The sequence below is a fragment of the Carassius auratus genome, unplaced genomic scaffold, assembly GCF_003368295.1.
Source record: "Carassius auratus strain Wakin unplaced genomic scaffold, ASM336829v1 scaf_tig00214103, whole genome shotgun sequence".
Taxonomy (NCBI): domain Eukaryota; kingdom Metazoa; phylum Chordata; class Actinopteri; order Cypriniformes; family Cyprinidae; genus Carassius; species Carassius auratus.
The window spans coordinates 124,862-147,462 of NW_020527519.1; the positions used below are offsets into that span (position 1 = coordinate 124,862).

A 22,601-nucleotide genomic window follows, 5' to 3' on the forward strand; every position below is an offset into this window, starting at 1 on the left:
GTTAGCATGCCATGTCAACATTTTAATTTTTGCATTTTCTTGTAATATTCATATTTTATTTTAAGTTTTATAACTGAAATTATGCATGCACAAAAACATGCACTGACAAAACTCTGGCCATGTAAAATTGACCTATTTGACCATTCTTTGGTGATACTATAAATATTTCCGCTGACTCTTGTACTAAAGTGTCCTTGTAATGGTCAGTACAAAATGAAAGCAGTTAAAAAAAGCAATCGATTCCCAGCTGAGAAATTTGCATCCCTTAAGTCTCCAATGAAATTTGCCCTGCTTTAGAAAAGCAGTTGTCCTTCTGTCTCTTAATCTGTCTATCACATTGTCCTTCTGTCTCTTAAATCTGTCTATCACATTTTATCACTTTGCATCTTTTTCCACACATTGCTGGCTCTTTTTCCACCTCTTCCACCATGTCTCTCGTTTTTACATACACAAACCCAAAATACACAAACACACATACACACTGAGAGCTCTGTCAGACTGGAGAGAGTTCCCATGTGTGAGGACTGGGAACTGAAAATACTTATGCAGTCTTTTCACACATGGCAAGAGAGTTTCATCACTTTCCCTCTTATTTGAGCTCTTCTGCTGCTTTGCTGACAACATTTGTCAAATAATCAACTTCAAGATACACACAGTTCAACTAATCAAGTATTCAACTGATTCCTTAATCGAATAATGTTTTGCAATTCAACAAAGATTTGTACCTACTCAAAGACAAATTATTTGAAAAAGCTTTATTTTGAAAGAACCCTCTTATGCTCACCAAAGCTGAATTTATTTGATCGAACCACTGTAAAAACACATAATCCTTCAGAAATCATTTGTTAATTTGTTGCCAATGTTAAAAACAGTTGTGCTGCAAATACTTTTGTGGAAACCATGATTTTTAAAGTTAAAAAACAGCATTTATTTTAAATATAATCTTATGTAACACTTTCTAAGAGGGAAAGTGATGAATGCATTTTACCAATTTAATGCATTCATAAACAAACAAACAAGTCATTTGACCCCTGACTTGCGAATGGTTCTGTATTCCTTTCATGTTCACATACCTTAAGTTTGGGAAGTCTTTTAATAGTCTTAAGAGGCCTCAATACTCTGAGAACACGCAGTGATTTGATGGTTTTAATGTCTCTTCCTGTGTTACTCCTGAATAACATGAAAACATATATAACTAAACAATAAAAAACTGCCCTAATTCTCATGTCCAGATACAAACACACACACACTATTATATTGGCACAAAATCACAAGAGAATGTGTTTACCCCATCACATTCCTGCCAGATGCCGTGAGCCACAATCCACAAGAAGACCAACAGAGAAAAAAATGAGAAACAGACAATGAACAAATAAATCCTTTACACTTACAACACAGAAAAGAGAGCATCAACTAACATCTATATGTGTCAAGAATTTGAATGTTTTTCCTCACATAACTCATGTAGTTGTCACACTCGATTAATGGAATTTGAAGATGAATAACAAAACATTTGAGTAATGCATTTGACAAGGAATTAAAAAGCTTCATCAACATGTTTCAGATTGACCAACGGAATGCTAATTTACACTTGTCTCATGTTTAGATTCATTTGACTCACGTGAGAGCAAAGGCCACCAGAGCTCCCACCACAACTATGAAGTCCAGAATGTTCCACAGGTCACGGAAATAGGAGCCATCATGTAAGATCAAACCTTGATCAATCATCTGAGAAAGAAATGATAGCAACATACAAAGCATATTTATGTTATATATCGCATATATACATACACTAACTGAGGAACAAACAGCACATGAAAGCCAGAACAATCCATGAACTTACCTTGATTATCATTTCGAATGTAAAGACGCCAGTGAATACATAGTCAAAGTAGCGTAGCACCTATTACACATAAAGACAGTAATCCAAAAAGGATTACAATGCCAGCATTAGCAAACAAGAAAATACATGAGACTTATGAGACGTTAGTATTGTTTGCCACTGACTGCTAAAATTTGAACAAGCCAGAATGTTGCTATTTTCATCATGGATCAACTGCCAACGTCAATGCACTGACATTATCCTCACTGTATAGATTTAAATACAAGTTTGTGCATTTCTGAAACATTGAGAACATAGTTTATGTAATTCGAATCCATACACACAAGATTACTGGAAGAGTCTTACTAGGTAATTAGCTGTGGTTTTATACAGCTGATGCATGTGCTGTCACTAGGGAAATTTAAAACCTGCAACATTTCGTTTAGCTAATTTCTATGCCAAACACTCCATGACCAACAGGGAAAAATATCATCAGGACCAAAGAAACTCAAACATCTATCTACTGTGTATTTATTTATATTGTCGAAAATGAAAGAATTTATATGAAAAAAAAAACATTTATTCAAAGTAACAGACGAATTGAAATTGTAATGACACTGGATGTGGAAAAAAACAATTATCAACATTTTAGATTACATTTCCTATGCATGCATTATGAAAAGTGTTAGGTCAGTAGGGTTAGGTTAGGTCAGTATTTTTTTTTTAAGATGACAAATAAATTTTTAAAAGCCCAATATTCCATTTAATATGAGGTCATGAAACTTGCATGCATTGTAAAGGCATAGAGAAATTACAGTCTAAAGTAGTTTTAAATATAATCTGTCATACTGCAGAACATGAAAATTATCCAAAAATATTTGTGTCATTTAATGATGGATAATGTGTAAATTAAGTCAATTAAAGATACTCAGCATTGCTTTTAAGTTTCCTTAGAAGCACTTAATAAAACACAAATGCAATTCTAATTTAAACCATCTGAGAACTGCAGCATAACTATTTACATATGGTTGTTTTATACAGAATTATTGAAAATGCTGTTGACATGGCGGTGGAGGGGAATTCTTACTTTGTTCCTGTCCGAATTAGTGTTGACAGGGTCTTCAGCAGCCAAGGCGATACTGCTGGCGGTGATCACAAGAAGGATTGACATCTCGAAATAACGAAGATTGACAATATAGTGGCAGGCCCTGCGGACCCTGTGAAAGAGATGTAAAATACAGTAGAAAGAGTAAGAGACGAAATGAGAAAATATTCATAAAATAAAGAATACAGCTGTGGTTCTATAAACATTCAGCCTTACGGGTTGTTGGGTTTGAAGATGAACATGCTGACAGGAGGAGGGGCTTTCGGTGCATCTGGGGTTTCCTCTTCTTTTTCTGTCTTTGAGGACTCCACATCTTTACTATTACCTGTGAAATCCAGGTGCATATTAGAAATTGGGAGCTTTTATGGATTTTTATGGTTATTTCATCTTAGTATAACTCAGTAAATGAAGACACCTGGGAGCTTGTTTTACAAAAAAACAGATCAAATAAAAACAGATATTATAAACATATATATATATATATATATATATATATATATATATATATATATATATATATATATATATATATATATATATATATAAAATATTATAAAATAAAACATTATAGATCATTTATAATAAAAATATAATATCTCACATTTATTGTTATTTTTAATTTTAGTGTTATATTTATGTTTATTTCAACTCAGTATGACTCACTAAATGAAGACAACTGGGAGCTTGTTACAAAATATTATTAATATAGCTATTACATATACATATATATACTTCTATAATATTATTATAACATTGTACTACATTAACTATTATAGATCTTCTATATTGGACATATGAATATATTGGAATATATAAAAGATCAATTATTAATTTGCTAAAAATCTTTAAAAAGAAAATGAGACTGTACTTTTTGAGCTTTAGAAATATATTGGAGTCAAATCTAAGGATTAACTAATTTATAAAGTTGACCAGCTTATGAAACATTACATAAGACTATGTCTAATAATAAAGTGCTAATAAAGTGTTGTGTGCTGTAGGTGAAGTATTGTACTGATAAGAAGAAATCTGAATAAAATAACACAAGTTTATATTTATGCACTTTCCCTGCTGAGAAGACTTGCGTTGCTGGTCATGGTGTTACTACTAGGATTTTTGAAGTAGCTTAACCAGCTAAATGTTCTTTTGCTTAACAGCTTCACTAGGAAGAGCATGTTAATGGCCATTGCTAATGAACAGCTTGGTTCTGCTGTCTTCCTCTAGCTAGACCAGCACCAATCCAGCGCTAACTAACATCAATCAGTCAAGCTGGTCTTATCAGTAGGGTTATCAGAAGTGCAGGGATGCTCAAACCCGTAATGGAGGTCAGCTCCATGGATGGCTGAGTGTCGGTGACCTCTATCACGATGCTGGTGTTGAGAGAGGACTTATCCTGATTCAAGCATCCGTGGTTGTTATTATCGTTCTCGCCAGAACTCAGAGTTGCCTGTGGGGACTGCTGGAGTGTGCTGTCAGTGAGCTGCAGAGTTGCAGGCTCTGAGTCCTGAGGTGGGTTTTTGAGGGGGGAATTGTCTGGTTTGGTTTCTGATGATTCAGAATTGTCTGGTTTGTTCTGCCTGTGGAAGAGAAGAAGTTAATAGCTGAATTTCTCTCTCCAGTCTTCTAACAAAGAATACTGTGTACTTGGCTATAAAAAAATAAATAATTATATGTGAAATTAATGTAAACTGTCGCCATGAAGTTATGTGAAAAGAGCTGTTCAGTCATGTCAATTTGTAGATCAACCTGAAAGGCCAATTTGCCAGTTTCCTCACAAAGTTCAAGTGATTTAGGAGTAAAATAAGGTCTGTGAAGGAATAGTTCACCCAGAAATAAACATTCTGTCATTAATAACTCACCATGATCCAAACCCTAAAGACCTTCATTCATCTTGTGAACACATATTAAGATATTATTGATGAAATCCAAGCGCTTTTTGACCCTGCATAGATAGCAGCTACCACGGTCAAGGCCCCGAAACATAAGGACATAGATAAAATAAATGCAAGTTAAGAAATCTCATGGATTTCTTCAAAATATCTTAATTTGTGTTCCAAAGATGAATGAAGATCTTATGGGTTTGGAATGACATGAAAGTGAGTAATTAATGACAAAATTGTCATTTTTGGGTGAACTATCCCTTTAACATGACGCTCACATTTGTTTTACATTGCAAAGCTGAATATTCAGCAGCCATTAGTCCAGTCTTCATTGTCACATTATCCTTCTGAAATTATTATAATATGCTAATTTGATGCTGAAGAAACATTTCTTATTATTATCAATTTGATATCAGTTGTGCTGCTTAATATTTTTGTTGAAACAATGATACACAGTTTTTTTTTTTTTTTTTTTTTATTTTTTGATAAATAGAAAGTTTAAAAGAAAATATTTTTTGTAATATCATAAATATTGTTTGATCAATTTAATTTGCCCTCGCTAAATAAAAGTATTACTTTCTTTACAAAAAAAACAGTTGTGTATATAAAGTATATAAACTGATACGATTTCAAAATAAACAATAAATAAAAAATCAAAATAAATAATAAAACAAACTACCTCTGTTCAAGCACACTGCTGTCTGGAATGGTCTCTCCATCATTCTTTAAATCATTTTCATCTCCATCATTCCCTGGCCTTTGTTCTCTACTGTCAACATCACCATCTCCTAGTGGTGTCTCTTTACCCCTTGCATCTGTGTTAAGTTCCCGGTGGCGTAGGCGTCGGGTCCTGGGGCCCATATCAGGGGTCAGCATGTCCCCCTGTGCAGGAGGCCTGTACTTACGGACTGCCCGTTGCCGCCTGTTTCCAGTCAGTCTGGGGCAATGGTTATTGATGTCTAGAGTGCCCTCGGGAGAGGTCTTTGATTCAGACGGCTCTGTCAGGGGTAGGTTCAGCGTCACTGGGGGTTCAGGGGCGGATATGTCCACAGGCATTGGTGGCTCCGGTATTGGAATAGCTAAAGGGGGTTCAGGAATAGGAATGGACAGAGCTTGCTCATCCACAGGCATGTCCATAGGCATAGGTGGCTCCAAGGTAGCCTCTGGCATGGTGGTTGTTGTTGTGGCCTCTATGGCTCTGCGCTTGCTGTTAGATGGAGATATTCCAGGCTTCTTGTGGTGATGGCAGCCAGGTGGTCCATCGTGCTCCTCACTGGGGCTGCTGAAAAGGATCTCGCGGCTGGACATCTGTCTATGTCGGCGCAATTGGCTGGTCCTCTGCTCCCAAACTGACATGGTCAATCTCCTCCTCCTCTCTCTCCTGGACATGAAAGAGTTAGAGGCATTGAATGGACGAGTATCAGCCAGACTCTCTGAATCCTCAAAGGAGTAGGCCGCACGGCTCCGGTGAATTGCACGCTTTCTGTACAGGTAGGGCCTCCTCCTCCTCCTAAGGAAAAAGAGAGTGGACACACAATAAGACTGAATGCCAAACTAAATATTCAGCTGCTATGCCACAACAATTGTTTATATTAAATTAGCACTGAGCATAACAAAACCCTTTCTACCCTTCTGAAAAGACCAACTTAGTCCAGTGGTTCTCAGTTGGTTTCGCTTCAGAACTCTTTTACTCTAATTGATTTTAAAAAAAAATAAAAAATCTATTCATTTATTGTTTTGTTTTTTCTTCTTATTTCTGAAAGTTTTACAAATCTCAAAAATTAAACATTGACATTTATTATTCCAACCATGAGCTATTTTGGTCCATCAAAATCAGCAATTTGCTTTCAGTTTAACATTACATTTAGAGTTTAAATATTTGGTTTCAATGGACTCATGCTCTTAGCAGCCAATAATTAATTGTACAAAACACATCTTGTCAACACTGGAATACACTTGTGCAGCTTCTTCCAAGTGACAGATTAATTTGCAGATTAAATTTTGATTGGACAGATGACAAAAATATTTTTTTCCTTCCCATTAAATGTTGACTATTTATATTGCTATTCTAAATATCTAATTTTTGTCCACATTTAGTGTTTACCCAAGGAATCCTGCGACCCACCAGTCGAGAACCACTGGCTTAGATCATTCAGTTGACAGCTGATTTACCAAGAACATTTTACTATTTAAGAAATATGTAGGGCACCGGCATAAAAAAAACAACAACATCATGGTGACCAGGTGCACTGGTCAGGTCAGCAGGGTAGCTCAATATGAGAACCGAAGTATCTGTAGGCAAAACATTTAACAGACTGTTGTTAACAATACTCTGCAACGTGGTAGAAAGGGTCCATTAAATTTTTTTCATGACTTTATATTTTTGTGTGACTGGAATTCATGGTCCAGCTTTTAACAACAGCAGAGATGGAAAACAACTGGATAGAGTTGCAATATCAAAGTGAAACACTAAACAGCGAAACTGGAAATAGAGTAGATTTCAGAATGGAGAGAGAAAAGAGTGCAGGAAATTTCATTGCAGGAAACTGACAAATCAAATTCCAACCAAAGATCAGACTTGAAAATGTGAAATCAGACATTTGATAGAGATGGTGGAAAAGAAAGCTTCACCCAGATAGATAAATTAGGGGGTGCTGAATGTTAAAATGGAAATAAACAGACTATTACTTACTGGTACTTGTACTCTTGTGTGGTCCGTGTAATCAACGAGCGATTGGTTAAAAACAAGACATTAGTGCTTTCAAGAACAAGGACAAAACAAGCCAAGCATCACAGCCCAAAAGGTCATTGACTAAAGCAGAGGCAAATACTGTTTTTCAGTTGTATTTCAATGCTCTGCTAAAGTCAATTTGTTTTTGTTTTTTAAGTTTAACATTAAACAGTATAATAGTATTTATACTATTTCTGATTATAAGCCAATGTTACAACTGAACTAAAGTCACAAAGTTTTTTACAAATTAAAAAGAAAAAAGTTTTGGGCTGTGTAGCAGGGCAGCAAAGCGTCACATGACAACATGATGGTAATTATATTAGATAAGAAGCAACAGTATTCTGGAACATTTTGAAATGCTGAGACAGTAAGAAACATGGCACAGATATAAGACATATATAAATGGGATCCATATGCATAAGCACACAATATCAGAAAGAGAAAGCACCCCGATTTACTTCTTTAGTAGTCAACTGGTCATACATTTGCATTTCCCAGGGATGACGTCCATAGTTGTCATGCTAACTGAAGACATGCATTCATTTCCCAGTTCTCGTCAAGCAGTTTCAGACATGCTGCAACAGCCTTTTTTAATATGAAGTAAACATGCAAGATCCAAATGCCACAGGCCACAACTTCCAGTCTGAGTTCACTGACAACCAACCAGCTCTCAAATTATCTCCCAAAATGCAGTAGAGAAGAGACCCTGTGGTTTTCACATCATACATCAATTTATTCTGACAAAGGCATGGCCTCCATTGCCTCATACAGAATCTTGTTTGTTTGGTTTTGTTTTCAGTAATTGTCCAGCAAACATGTATAATATTAGTCTCTCATCATTCAGTAATGACAGTAAAGCCTCTTTTCTATACAGTGACACTCATCACAAACATTGGTTATTAGTTATTTCAAATTGCGAGCATGCCCCCTAAAAAGTATATAAGTATATAATATATTACAACAAATGTTTTCACAGGGTCCAAATATAACACTTGCCAAGCACCAAATGAGAATAAAAGCTGGATTTGAGGAAAAATCAATTTGCCGATGTCTAGCAACTATAATAAATAATGTATAATGTTGCAATTCAACATAAACTGTAAGAATGATGTAAGACATGTAAAAGAATGTCTTAAGATTAGAAAGATATAAACTATCTTGTAAAAATACTCATGTCTCCTCTAAAAACTTTAATCACAGTGGAAAGCATACCATTAGTAGTTTATCTAGAAGGCTGAGATGATTTTCTTTCTCCAGAACTCCATGTGGCAACACAATATTTCTCTCATTAAGCCACCAAATGAATATGATAAAAAAGAAAATCACAAAGTAGCTTAACATATTCGTGACAGGTGCAGATTCACAACAAGATGAACACTGACTCATCTTGTACATGATCCTATAAATAATGCTGTTTGTGCTATCTGTCACTAATAGGCAAGGTAAACAGCTAAATAAATAAATCACCCTTAGGGATGTAACAACGCACGGAATGAGCTGGTGGAAAATCTATAAAAATAAGAGACATTTTAAGTTGGTCAAATGTTAAATGAATTGTGAAAAGTTTCAGAAAGCTTCAGAAAAGTTTAAATGGCATTTTCTTTTCATCTTACCTCTGTATAATGCATAGTAAGGTAGTGTTTATAAGCGTAACACTGTTTTGTTTACAGCAGTAACCAAAGAAATGCTAGAATGCTGCTGTTCCATAATTGCCACCTGCTGTCAGAAAGTTAATTTGCGCTCTTTTCAGCCCTTCAGCTGTTTTTGTTTTGTTAAGGTATGTTTTTATGCATTATAGTTTCACAAAGTCAAATTTCACATTTTTAAATCATACATCTTATTTAGAAAAAAACTGCTCATGCAGCATGTATGCAGGATCTTTGTTTGGACTGTGATTGAAATGCAGTGGTTGCCTCTAATTTTAAATGTAAAGGGCACAAGCAAACCCTTATTTTGTTTATATGAAGTGATTACTTTTGCTTTTATGATTTGTTTATATGATTTTGGATTTGAAATATTTACATTTCACAAAGAAATGTGCAGCAATAATGAAAGAACATCTTTTCATTTATAATTTGGCTTGAAATTTTGTTCAAAAATATTGTGAGAAAATTGTATTGCAAAGTCTGTATCGTGAATCATATCGCATTTTAAGTTAAGTGAGTTTGTTACATCCCTAATTGCGATATATATATATATATATATATATATATATATATATATATATATATATATATATATATATATATATACACATGTATCATGTATAATTCTTTCTCATATCACTTGCTAGAGGCAAAAAAGTGTAGCAAAAAGTTATTTTGGACCCTGATTTTACATTTCTTGACTGAAAATTTCACACTTTTCCACACTACTTTTTCTCCTTTTAGTCACAGTACCTAATGGGTTCAGGAAGCACCTTATATATCACCTCCAGTATTAAATTACATTTTAGCAGAGGTGAATCCATGCTTACAGGGACTTTCATGATGTATAACCACTCTCAAGTCAGAAAAACTAACTCAAGTCACTAAATGTACTGTGCTATCAATGAAAATAAAAAAATGAATATTTTGCTTCTCAAGAGTCTATGATCAATCAAGAGATGTAAAGGTGATTGTATTGTAATGTTGAGGACACACTATGACTGGTCATCCCAACTTGCACATGCTCAACTCCAGGAGTCTGACATCACACATCCATGCAGTGTTAAATTCCCCAAATCACAGAAAGATGCATGTGTGTATAAACTCCTGTTATAGAAACTTTTATCAGTGGGTTAAACCTCCCTTTTTAGCCATTAGATTCGCTAAGATTTAGGCTAGCGGGATGTTCTTGCAAAGGATATAACATATGACTACAAATCCAGGCTGAACAGTGTAAAGGCATTATTTTAACTATTTAATTCTCTTTTTGACGGGAACAAAGTCATCTCTATGACAACATCATAGACTCATCCCTTCAAAGACTGGGAGGCTTGCCGGTTGCTATGACAACTTGCTGTTGATTTTGAAGCAAATAATTGTGTTTTGAGAATAAAGAGCCCCCAAAAAACAACCGAAAGAACATTGTGTACAACCTTCAACAAGGGTAAATAATTTTGCTGGTCTCAAGTAACTGCCTTTCGCAAACTATCTAGGAAAGCAAAACCCTCAAAGTTGTAAAACTTTTTCTTTAATTTTTCTGTAACTGTGTAGCATTTAATTTAAATGGTACAGAGTGAAAGATAGATCTGTAAATGCAAGACTTTAACTGTTTACATACTTTGGCATCAATACAGCAGTACCCCTTTAGACTCAAACTAGCTTGTGCATCTAGGTCAATATGGCCAGGTTCTAAAGCTTCAAAGTTCTACAGGTATACTTGGCAGACATGCCATTTTAGATGTCTCTGAAGCCAGACTAAAATATCTCAGACATAAAACTGGTGTTAGTAGTGTTAGTTGGTATATTAGCATCTCTTGTGAGAGGGCGAACAAGCAGGCAAGGGTGTACTTGGTTCACTTACTCTGAGGACATGAAAGAGGACATGGGCCCAACTTCCTTGGCTTTCTGCAGGGCATGTTTCTGATTAAACGCCTTTTCCTCCTCCTCTTCATCCTTTGGGACAGCAAGGCATTTTTCGTTATACAATCGCCTTACAAATCCTTCAACATACAAAGCTAAAAGAACCTTGCTGGATATACCTTTGTGAGCTCCTGGGCATTGGCCAAATTGTCAACAGCGATAGCCAAGAAGACGTTGAGCAGTGTATCTGACCATTTGTCAAGGATTTTGGTTTAAAACAATGAGCTATACAGCAATAACCACCAAAACCAAGGGGGACAGATTTAATCCAACATACAATATTATGCAATCAGCTTAGAGTTTCAAGTAAACGTGCAATCATCTTATAAGCTTAGCAATGACAGGCAAATAAAAAAAGCAAGATGCATTTTGTTGAAGGACCACAGAGAAAACTGTAGTGAAAAATCATGCACAGAAAGAAAAGGAATGTGTATTAGGAAGAAAATAAGGTCAATTTTGATTCCACGTTGACTTAAGAATGATTGAAGACCTTAAGAATATCACACACACACACACACACACTATGTATTGCTGGTCATGGATAGAGAAAGATTCAACATAGGATACAATTTCCAAACAGAGTTAGAACAATGAAGTAGACAGATGACCACATCCCCGACTTCACGCCACCTTGAGACCGAATTCCATTGTACATGACTTCATTCCAGTCCTCGCCAGTGAGAATCTAGAAACAAAGTGAACTTATTTCAGGCCTTTACAGAAAGCTTCCCATATTTCAGCAGAATAATTTTACAGATGCTTCCCCTTGGATGTCTGTTTATTAAAAATGTTCTGCTACCATTAAAAGAGATACCAATAAAATATTTTACCAAATTCCATTCCCAAGAATTTTAATGATTTTGTGCACACATTTGCCACAGAAACAAAATCTACAAATTTAGTTTGGGCCTTAAAGGATTTTTTTCTGTGCTGGAACTTTTTTGTTTTATTTTCATTATTATAAAGGGAAGATAGATTATGTTTTGTGACAAAGTATGTTTTTGTTCTGTGCTTTGATTCCTCTCTATCCATGCAATTAAATCTTGGTTTAATTAATTAGCCTTCCTTCTAAGCCATTTTTCACTAAGAAACATCCAGACTCTTGCATTATACTCAGATTACAACTGGGTGAAATCTTACTTGAAACACTGTCATTATGGCTGCTGGAAAAGTGTCAAAATTAGTGGGTGTGTAGTCTTCAAAGATGAACCTATAAAGAAAAAACACATATTTGCAAGCCATTTTATTCATCTGACCAGGTTACTGAATAATAGATTATTTGCTTTTCTCCAACCGGTTGGACCTGATCTATTTTCTATTGTCTAGCTACACCTGTCACATAGAGTTATAGTTCCACTCTAAACACTATTTTTGGCATGAAATGTAATGCCATGTTCGATATGGATATTGCTGAGTCAGGATTAAAGCAAGCTGAAGATTTAACATTGTTATTGCAAATGACATAAAGAGCAGCTCATAACTACAGGTGTTGCATTCAAACATTTTCAGTGATAAATCCATATTTAAAACTGTCTACAGGCGCTGTCTGCGCTTGACTGATAAGTTATTACCTTCCACCAAAGAGCTGCATGCCCAGAAGTGCAAAGACCACAATGAAGAGGAAAAGCAGGAAGAGCAAACTGATAATAGACTTCATGGAGTTCATCAGAGACACAACCAGGTTCCTCAGGGATGCCCAGTACCTTAATAACAAAACACAAATACAGCATCTCTAAGTTCAAAATAGGGACAACCAGAACAGAGCAAAGACGTCAATAAATAGATTATTGTCTCTGCAAGAAACAAACAAACCCAAGAGGGTGTTATGTCAGGAAAGCCTGCACTTACTTTGTGATCTTGAAAATTCTCAACAATCGCAAGGCACGCAGAACACTGATCCCAAAGGATGTGCCAGGTCTGAAGAACCCCCACAGCACCTCAAAAATGCTCCCCACTATCACCTGGATGGAATTCAGGAATTGCTCCTCTTTAGATATATGCCAAAATGATGATGTCAATGATGTAAACAAATCTGTCTAAAGGTATGGTCACATTAGCAAAATTTCACAAGGAGAAAAGGTCCACTGTCTGTTTGGTTAGTGATGTATAGAGCACAACAAATGATACTTACCTAATGAAATTCAACAACGAAACTTCACCACACAATGGTAAATGAGACTATCTATCTATATGTAGACATATGCTCTCTCTCTCTCTCTCTCTCTCTCTCTCTATATATATATATATATACACACACACACACGCACATATTTAATACAAAATTAAATCAATCATTAATTGTATGTTAGAACTAGTTTTATAGTTTTCAAACAGAAAACATGAGATTTACTCATTTAAAAAAATGTAACAGGATATGTATAAATGATAGGGCAAGGTGCAAATGTTCTGATTAAATGAAATATCATCCAATAGACTAATCATTATATAATGACACAGTCCAGAACTACAACTGCATTATACATAAATAAAGCTACATATTGATATTCAGTGCTGGGTTCTCAAATTTACATAGAAATTAGAGACATGTCCATAGTGCTCGGAGTGGAGAAGCGTAACTTCAAGAAAGATCAAATTAGATTTACGGTTTCATCTGCTCTTTTTTCTTTGCACTGCTTTTATCTTACATGATAAAAAAAATTCATGAAAACTCATTTTTGGAGTCATCACCTTCATCCTCGTTGACACTTGCACTGTAGTGCTATCTTTTTACAAAGAAGAGTATGGGAAGGATGACACTTACACCAAAATCAAAGCAGTTGAAGGAGGAGTGGAAATATAGTCTTGGTCCGAGTCCATACATCTTGAGAAACATCTCTGTAAGAAACAGGCCCAGAAACAGGAACTCTGCATAGTCTGCAATAGAAAGGAATCACTTTAAACTTGATCATGTATGACAGCATATCCTCAGAGAGAAAAGTTAAATTTTGCTTGTGGTCTTACAAAGGAGATTAGACAACCACTGAGACTGCTTGTGGTGTACGATAGCAACACAGAAAGTGTTGAGGGCCACCAGACTCAGAACGATCCAGTAGAAGGTGTGAGTCTTCACCATACGGCGAACGGAGATCCGTAGCATGCGCTCTTTCCGACGAAAATAGGACGTTGGTCCTCTTTTAGCACTGCGTATGCTGGCTCTGTTCAATGGCATCCCTGATGGACAAAAATATTTATAAACTTGATCCACTTTTGTATAGTTCTTGATTGAGTAAGGAGATTATTTCAGTTGTATATGAATGATATTCTGAAAAAGTGCATATAATGACATGTGGGTGAATATTTAGCATCATCTAGACAGGATATGAAGGAGACTTGTGGGAGGAAACCACTCACCTACAGACGATATGTCAGCATACTGTTCCTCTGGAGTTCTCCGAACATCATCCACCCCTCTTCTCTTTATTGTGGTGGCTCTTTTTAGCACTGAGAACACATACCAAATAACATCAATTGATCTTATTTTATTATTTTTCTCTTTTTTCAAACTAAACAAATAACTGAAATTATATGAAAGTATTTAAGTGTTATAAAACATTGACAGACCCTTGATTTGCATTTTGGTCACATCACGCTGAATAGCCCTGCCCATGTCGTGTGGGAAATTATTCTATTACATTTTCCCAATTATAAATAAATAAAAATAATTCTTAAATTATTATTAATTCATTAAATTAAATTAAACACTTAAATTAAACAATGAATAAAAACAAAAAAATCTAAATGTGTCAGGGTGACTAATTTCCATCTGTAGCCCCAGAGTAGGTAGAAAAACTGAACCTAAAGCAAATGATTAAAATATTACCTGGAAATTATTTACTTTTTTTTTTTTTTTTTTAATCAATGATGGTAACTTTTCATAAACACTGAACATTTTTAGGCTGGCTTTGATTCAGTCCTGCTGAATTTATGCTTTAAATGCCTACAGAGAAACTATGTGTCACTGAAAACTGCAGCCAGTTTAGGACATTATATGACAAATGTACAGCCATCACTCCGCTGTAATAATTTACTTCTCAATCATTAAAATATAACAGGCTAGACAGCAGAACTGAAAGTTCCCCAATTTAATCAAAGCTTCTAGCCTAATAACTTGCACTAAGGGATGCATTCAACTGCAAATAAATCCGCTTGTTAGATTTCGCTGTTGTCATGGCAACAATAAAGTAAATACGAATGCCTGCAATTACATTTTATGTTCTATCCTTTCTTCAGAGTGCAACCTGGATACTTACTGCTGTCAAGCCTCATTTACAAGGACCAAAACAGGTCTCAGTCTCTCCTGAACCCCTAAAAAAATGTTTTCCATATAGGGTCCAGTTTTTTAAGACAATCATGTTAAATGGGATGATGGGACGTTCACAGCAGGGAAATCGAAATAACGGTTCACCATGGTAACGGCCTGTTTTCCATTCACACAGCCTCTGGGAAGCTGTCAATAAACATTTAATAAAATGATTCTGGGGAAAACCTGTCATCTTGTATAGGGTTTGGATGTCATGTGGTGGGTCTTCACTTCACAGATGTGCTCCAAGAGAACCATGGCGTTTTGTTTACTGTGACATCAGTCTATTGAATTTACAAACCCTGTGCTGTTTTATGGGAACAGAACAGACTTTATACTCCATAACAGGCTATTGAATAAATGATGAAATCTGGGAGAGGGAGACTGTGTATTTACTATTGTGTTCAAAATAATCATATGACCCTAACCCTGACACATAATTAAAAAACTGCATCCCACAAATCTACGTGGGAAATGAGAGAAAAACAGCCAACAGGTCAAACATCTCACCATCCAAAGCAGAAGGTCCTGAATTCTTGTTCTCCTCTGCAAGCATCACCTCCTCTGCAAAATAAAAACACATTTGAATTTTAGCAAGTTGTGCACATACAATTCGCTGAAAAACTGGCAATCAAATTTATTTATATAGGATATTGGAAAATGAATGGAAAAAGAACCAATGAATAATAAATATTTAAGATTTGCACTTTTTCTAGATCATTAAACAAGCAAGTTAATGACATTGATCATGTGCACCACTTTTTATTTTCAGATTTTCCTGCTTCTAGCACAAAGTGCATTCTGGATAATTTTTAAATCATGCTGATGAACATTATCATTAGGTTTTGGGAATTTAACTGCTTTCATTTACAGCATTCTGAAATGTCTATTTCTAGTTTATGTTTCATTCGGATTGTTGATATATAGCAAATATAATTTGCCATGAAAAAAAAAATAGCAAAATAGAAGCATTTTCTTCAACAAGTGTGTCTCTTTTTAATGACTCTGAGCATCTGCTGCAGTATGGGGCGATGCTGTGGCACAGAGTGTTTTGACAGATTTGATTTACTTTATTTGTTTTGCATGGTGCATTTGCCAGCTCAGTATGTAAGAGTACCTGCACGGTCGATCCAGGCCCGATATCCGTTCAGCTCCCTCTCAATCTGTTGCTGCCTCCTGAGCTTCATGAAGGCTCTTCGGTTCTCTACCCGCTCTCGCTCTTTAGCAAACTCCCTACATGAGCCAACAGCATACAATTACCCACACAGAGAAGAGCCACAGTGATGACACACTTAATTTATCAAAATGTTTCACCTGCAGAGTGAAGGAATGAAAGGCAGAGAGAGAGGCTGCATCCCAATTTGCATCATTTTTTAAAGTTGAAATCACACCAACTTGTGGCATCTGCATATTACATCATCACTGCTAAAGGGGTCATATGATGCTTTTTATGTATTCCTTTTTCTTTAGTGTGTTATGTAGCTGTGTGTTGGCAGAGTCACGCTCCCCTCTGATACATTCTGCTCAAGTCGTACAAACTCACAACATTATTAACTTTCTTTATAATTGCTTTGGAAGCTGAAGCTTGTGATTATGGTTACATTTCTGACACATGCTTGTGATGTTGTGTCAGTCACAATGCACTAGGGTCAGCTGGTCAATCAGAGCACACTGAGCTTTTTGGAGGAAAAGGATTTGTAGAAATCAACACACTTTAGAAAGACTACAAGAGCTACACAGTATGTGAAAATAATGTGTTTCTTGAACATAAAGCATGCTAATGTATACTGCTACACCTAATACAGGTGCATCTCAATATATTAGAATGTCATGGAAAACTTAATTTATTTCAGTAATTCAACTCTAATTGTGAAACTTGTGTATTGAATAAGTTCAATGCACACAGACTGATGTAGTTTACGTCTTTGATTATTTTAATTGTGATGATTGTGGCTCACATTTAACAAAAACACATCAATTAAATCTCAACAAATTAGAATATGATGACATGCCAATCAGCTAATCAATTCAAAACACCTGCAAAGGTTTCCTGAGCCTTCAAAATAGTCTCTCAGTTTGGTTCACTAGGCTACACAATCATGGCTGATCTGACAGTTGTCCAGAAGACAATCGTTGACACTCTTCACAAGGAGGGTAAGCCACAAACATTTGTTACCAAAGAAGCTGGCTGTTCACATAGTGCTGTATCCAAGCATGTTAACAGAAAGTTGAGTGGAAGGAAAAGTGAGGAAGAAAAAGATCTATAAACAACAGAGAGAACCACAGCCTTATAAGGATTGTCAAGCAAAATAGATTCAAGATTTTGAGTGAACTTCACAAGGAATGGACTGAGGCTGGGGTCAAGGCATCAAGAGCCACCACACACAGAAGTGTCAAGGAATTTGATGAACCACAGACAACATCAGAGGCGTCTTACCTGGGCTAAAGGAGAAGAAGAACTGGACTGTTGCCCAGTGGTCCAAAGTCCTCTTTTCAGATGAGAGCAAGTTTTGTGTTTCATTTGGAAACCAAGGTCATAGAGTCTGGAGGAAGGATGGAGAAGCTCATAACCCATTTTGCTTCCAGTCCAGTGTTAAGTTTCCACAGTCTGTGATGATTTGGGGTGCAATGTCATCTGCTGGTGTTGGTCCATTGTTTTGAAAACCAAAGTCACTGCACCTGGTTACCAATACATTTTGGAGAACTTCATGCTTCCTTCTGCTGAGCAGTTTTTTGAAGATGCTGATTTCATTTTCCAGCAGGATTTGGCACCTGCCCACACTGCCAAAAGCACCAAAAGTTGGTTAAATGACCATGGTGTTGGTGTACTTGACTGGCAAGCAAATTCATCTGACCTGAACCTCATAGAGAATCTATGGGCTATTGTCAAGAGAAAAATGAGAAACAAGAGACCAAAAAATGCAGATCAGCTGAAGGCCACTGTCAAAGAAACCTGGGATCCCGTACAACTTCAGCATTGCCACAAACTGATCACCTCCATGCCACGCCGAATTGAGGAAGTAATTAAAGCAAAAGGAGCCCCTACCAAGTATTGAGTACATGTACAGTAAATTAACATACTTTCCAGAAGGCCAACAATTCACTAAAAAAAATTTTAATTGGTCTGAGGAAGTATTCTAATTTGTTGAGATAGTGAATTGGTGGGTTTTTGTTAAATGTGAGCCAAAATCATCACAATTAAAAGAACCAAAGACTTGAACTACTTCAGTCTGTGTGCATTGAATTTATTTAATACACAAGATTCACAATATGAGCTGAATTACTGAAATAAGTTAACTTTTCCATGACATTGTAATTTATTGAGATGCACCTGTACATAAAATAATAATCTTTGAAAATATCATCACATGACCCCTTTAACATTTTATAAAAAAAAAAAAATTCCCATGAAGAAACAGATAAAGAAAAAAGTTTTGGACATAAAATATATTGATGAATGTTAAGGTAATGAATTTAACTTACAAATACTCGCATTATAGTACATGACAAAGAGGTATGTCATCAAATTTCTCTACTATTGTACTGTATTTCGTCATATTTAAATGTATACGTTTTATGACACGAGAAGTATGCACATTTAGCTTGCTTTTTATTACAATATTTTACAATATTATGGTTTTAACTGTCTTTTTCATTAAATAGATGCAGCCTTGATGAACACAAAATACTTTATTCAAAAATATATATAAAAAAACTTTAGTTTGTGAATACAGAAAAATTAGAGATGTGTAGAAAGAGAAACAGACAAAGCCACTGTATGTGTAGTAACTTAATCTTACCTCTTGTCTCCAGAGATGAAGTTAATACATTTCACATTAACCTCTGATAAAACTCATTACCCCTGTGTCAGCTCAGACATCAGGTTAGATGTAGAGTCAGTTTGTTTTAAGAGTCATTTGTGGAAAACAATACTTACCCTGACAGGACTCCTAATACCAGATTCAACACAAAGAAGGAGCCAATTATTATTAGAGGAATGAAGTAGAGCCAATTCCAAGTAGAGCCTAAGGCATCGTTGGTCTGTGCAAACACAAAACAGGAATTGATTAAAATAACAAAAATGATTTATTATTATTTTAATTTGGAGGAGCTACTAAATCTACTAAATTCCTGGGTTCAGATGGTCAGAAAACCATAAACCCTGCCCTTGCAATGGTGACAATTCAGTGGGGCTCTGCTCAGCAGTGCAAAGGGTGTGATCAGTGTGTGGGCAGGTGGCATTGTTGCCCAGCTGAGCTGAGAGGGTGTTCCCCGCATCCCGACGCAGCTGCATCAGCTCAGTTATGAGTGTGAAAAACACCTCTAACTGTGGCAGCATGACTCACGTCAACGCATGACTCCATGTGACTGATTAAAACACTGTGGATTCTTCCAGACATTCAAAATTATGAGATCATGATTTTTAAAAATAATTTTAAAGTAATCAGACCCAAAAAGGATCATTTTCACCAGATGAGATATTTTAAAGGTGGGTCTAACTACAAAATAAAAGTCTCTAGAAATGTCCATGGCTTTTCAAGATTTTCCTTAAAGTACCAGAAACCAACATTTTAAAGTCAGCTTAATAAATACAAATTACAATTCTTGTTTTAATGGATGTTGCAGTGTAACTACCCAGAAGTGGACTGACAGGTCTTTTCAGTGCACATTTATTTGGCACTTGGTAAAAGCAATCAATGTAGTCATTGACTCACTGTCAACAATCATGAATAAACAACAGAGGTGAAACAGTAACACCTCCAATCCTTCCAATTCCTTCAAACATTGTCTCTAGGATTCTTTTTGTTATATAAATATTTTATCTCAAACTAAATGCATGAAAGCCTGAGTAAGTCCTCCTCCACAAAAATTACATATTAAAACTAAGAAAATTAAATTCCAAACTCAGATATCTGCACTACTGGATGACAGTGAGGAACAGAGCCTATAAATGGCACTAGTATGATAGCAGTCAACCATCCATGCTAATTTCACCAAAAGCTCCAATAATCTAGCTGTTTGGAGATAAAACCACTTTGACAAACCCTTTCAAATGTTACTTGTTATGAAAAGGGAGATGTTACTGTGCTTGAATCAGCTAGAAAGAAAATCAGAAGTCAGGGGAAATCTACACAGTGTTCCATGCTGTAGAGTATGTAAAACCAGTGTATGAATACGATCATAGTTGGATAAAACACAGAAAGAGGAAGTTCTTCCAACATAAATTGCAACTATTTCAGCTAAAATGGACCAACCATAAGTGCAGAAGGAACAGGAACAGAAGGAACAGGATTAGGGAACAATGTAAATGTAAGATGCCTGCATGAACAGAACAGATCAACGTCTCCCAAAGTCATGGTATCAACAAAAAGCAAAGACATACTCATCCAACTAAAAACTCAATCAGTGTACTTTACAACCAAGATCTCCTGAGAAAACTTTAACATGAAGTAACAATTCAACACTGGACTACAATAAAATTAAAATTGTATGTATTAGGATTACAATACAGAAGTGACATAATTTCAAACACAGGAACAGAACTGCTACATATCGTTCAGCTGAGAGAGTAACTCACATTATAGAGTACAGCTGTCCAGCCTTCCATGGTGATGCACTGGAAGACAGTGAGTATGGAAAATAAGATGTTATCAAACTGAGTGATGCCATCATTGGGTCCTTGCCAGGGGCCAGTGCAGTTATAATTTTCAGGACAAAGCTTGGCCCCACACGGGAAGTCAAGCTCAGATGAGTCTGCTCTCTCAGAGTCTGCATGAGATGAAGAAAGATTTTATTTTTTTATGAATTGCATACTTACTGTACAAGTGTTAAATTTATAAGTGTATAAGTGTATTTGTGTCATTTGTTTGCTTGTTTTGCTATTTGTTATCATGCAGCTAGTAAAAGGATGAAGTGTTTACTTCTTGTATGGGAGGAGCCAAGCCCGTGACTGGCAGGTCTGTACGGACCCATGAGGGATTGCCAAATTTTATTTTCTGCTCTTGCAAATGTAAATGATGGTGTTTTTGTCAATAGTAATCTTAAATGTAATCTTTAATAACGTGCATATGTGTATAGTCCACTCACAAAATAAACATGTTGATGTACACTATATCTGTACATATGTGGATGTGTGGGTCTGTGCATGTTCTTGTTCCTGTGTCTGTCAGAGTGTGATCATCCTTACCTGTAATGTTTGAAAAAGCTACACATCTTCTGTGGAGTTTTCCACTGTAGAACTCTAATCCAATAATCGCAAACATGAGAATGGCAAAAAACAGCAGCAGACCAATCTGTAGCAGTGGCACCATCGCCTTCATTATGGATTTAAGAACTATTTGCAGACCTTAAAAAAAAAAAACATGAATATACATAGATATCAGTAAACCTTACTGCACATAAATAATCAAAACATAAATATTAAACAGTACTATTAATTCCTTCACATGTGGAAAAACTTTAACACTACAGCATCCACATGTAAAAGAAAATCTATAACACTGTGTCCTAAACAAGTGTGATGTGACAAATCAGATACATGGAGTGGGTTTTTGGACCAGTGGGATTTCTTTGTGCAGCTACAAAAATAATTGGACACTTGACAACAAAGAAAATACCTTGCATGTAGCTTTTTGCATTTTATGTCTAGTTTTATCACTTTACACCTGATTAGGATGCAGTGAAATACTCATACTGTAATTTGAAATGAAACAACACAATGTTTGATTAAGAACTTCAAAGAACCGTAAACATACTAGGAATGCCAGAAACCAGTTTAAGGGGCCGTAATACCCTCACAGCCCTGAGTGTGCGCAGGTCTAATGAAATATTCATGTGGGCTCCTGCTGTGGCCAGAATCCTGTTGACAAAATAAATACAAGCATAGGTTAGGCAAAGAAATTAAATCAACAGAAATTATGCAGGATATATGAATATTTCACAAATATGTTAATTATGATATTTTGTAAACTATGCAATCTCCATCATTAGTGACATGGTAATCAACGCGATAGTGATGATGCATAGTGATGCTGTAGGTGCTAAATGTGTGTGGTCCTCAATGAAGTAATCCCTCTCAGTGAATGACAGCCAGCACGCTTTCTAATAAGGGTCACTTCTGATTCACAGCTTCCTTCACAGGAATATCACAGGTGATATTCCTCAGGCATGACCAATGAGTAATCTCTGTCTTTCATTTCA

The 22,601-nt window shown here is 35.9% G+C and overlaps 1 protein-coding gene across 3 annotated transcripts in view; it reads right to left on the bottom strand.

The window, feature by feature from the left end:
* The window catches only part of LOC113091165 (probable voltage-dependent R-type calcium channel subunit alpha-1E), a 42,762-nt gene extending 20,485 nt beyond the window's left edge, over positions 1–22,277 (bottom strand). For 2 of the 3 annotated variants that reach the window (XM_026256609.1, XM_026256608.1), the window contains exons 1-23: positions 22,157–22,277; positions 21,589–21,747; positions 20,980–21,170; positions 19,339–19,442; positions 16,519–16,634; positions 15,912–15,965; positions 14,453–14,542; positions 14,063–14,272; positions 13,863–13,975; positions 12,950–13,062; positions 12,673–12,804; positions 12,242–12,311; positions 11,669–11,786; positions 11,221–11,288; positions 11,043–11,134; positions 5,484–6,314; positions 4,239–4,501; positions 3,144–3,252; positions 2,910–3,039; positions 1,844–1,903; positions 1,622–1,728; positions 1,289–1,300; positions 1,074–1,170 (exon numbers count right to left, since the gene is read on the bottom strand). In XM_026256609.1, coding sequence (XP_026112394.1) covers positions 1,074–1,170; positions 1,289–1,300; positions 1,622–1,728; positions 1,844–1,903; positions 2,910–3,039; positions 3,144–3,252; positions 4,239–4,501; positions 5,484–6,314; positions 11,043–11,134; positions 11,221–11,288; positions 11,669–11,786; positions 12,242–12,311; positions 12,673–12,804; positions 12,950–13,062; positions 13,863–13,975; positions 14,063–14,272; positions 14,453–14,542; positions 15,912–15,965; positions 16,519–16,634; positions 19,339–19,442; positions 20,980–21,170; positions 21,589–21,747; positions 22,157–22,235 — 3,318 coding nt within the window. In that variant the 5' untranslated portion in view covers positions 22,236–22,277. The remainder of the gene's footprint in view (positions 1–1,073; positions 1,171–1,288; positions 1,301–1,621; positions 1,729–1,843; positions 1,904–2,909; positions 3,040–3,143; positions 3,253–4,238; positions 4,502–5,483; positions 6,315–11,042; positions 11,135–11,220; positions 11,289–11,668; positions 11,787–12,241; positions 12,312–12,672; positions 12,805–12,949; positions 13,063–13,862; positions 13,976–14,062; positions 14,273–14,452; positions 14,543–15,911; positions 15,966–16,518; positions 16,635–19,338; positions 19,443–20,979; positions 21,171–21,588; positions 21,748–22,156) is intronic. The other variant, XM_026256610.1, reaches the window with a different exon arrangement.
* Positions 22,278–22,601: the final 324 nt, after the last annotated feature.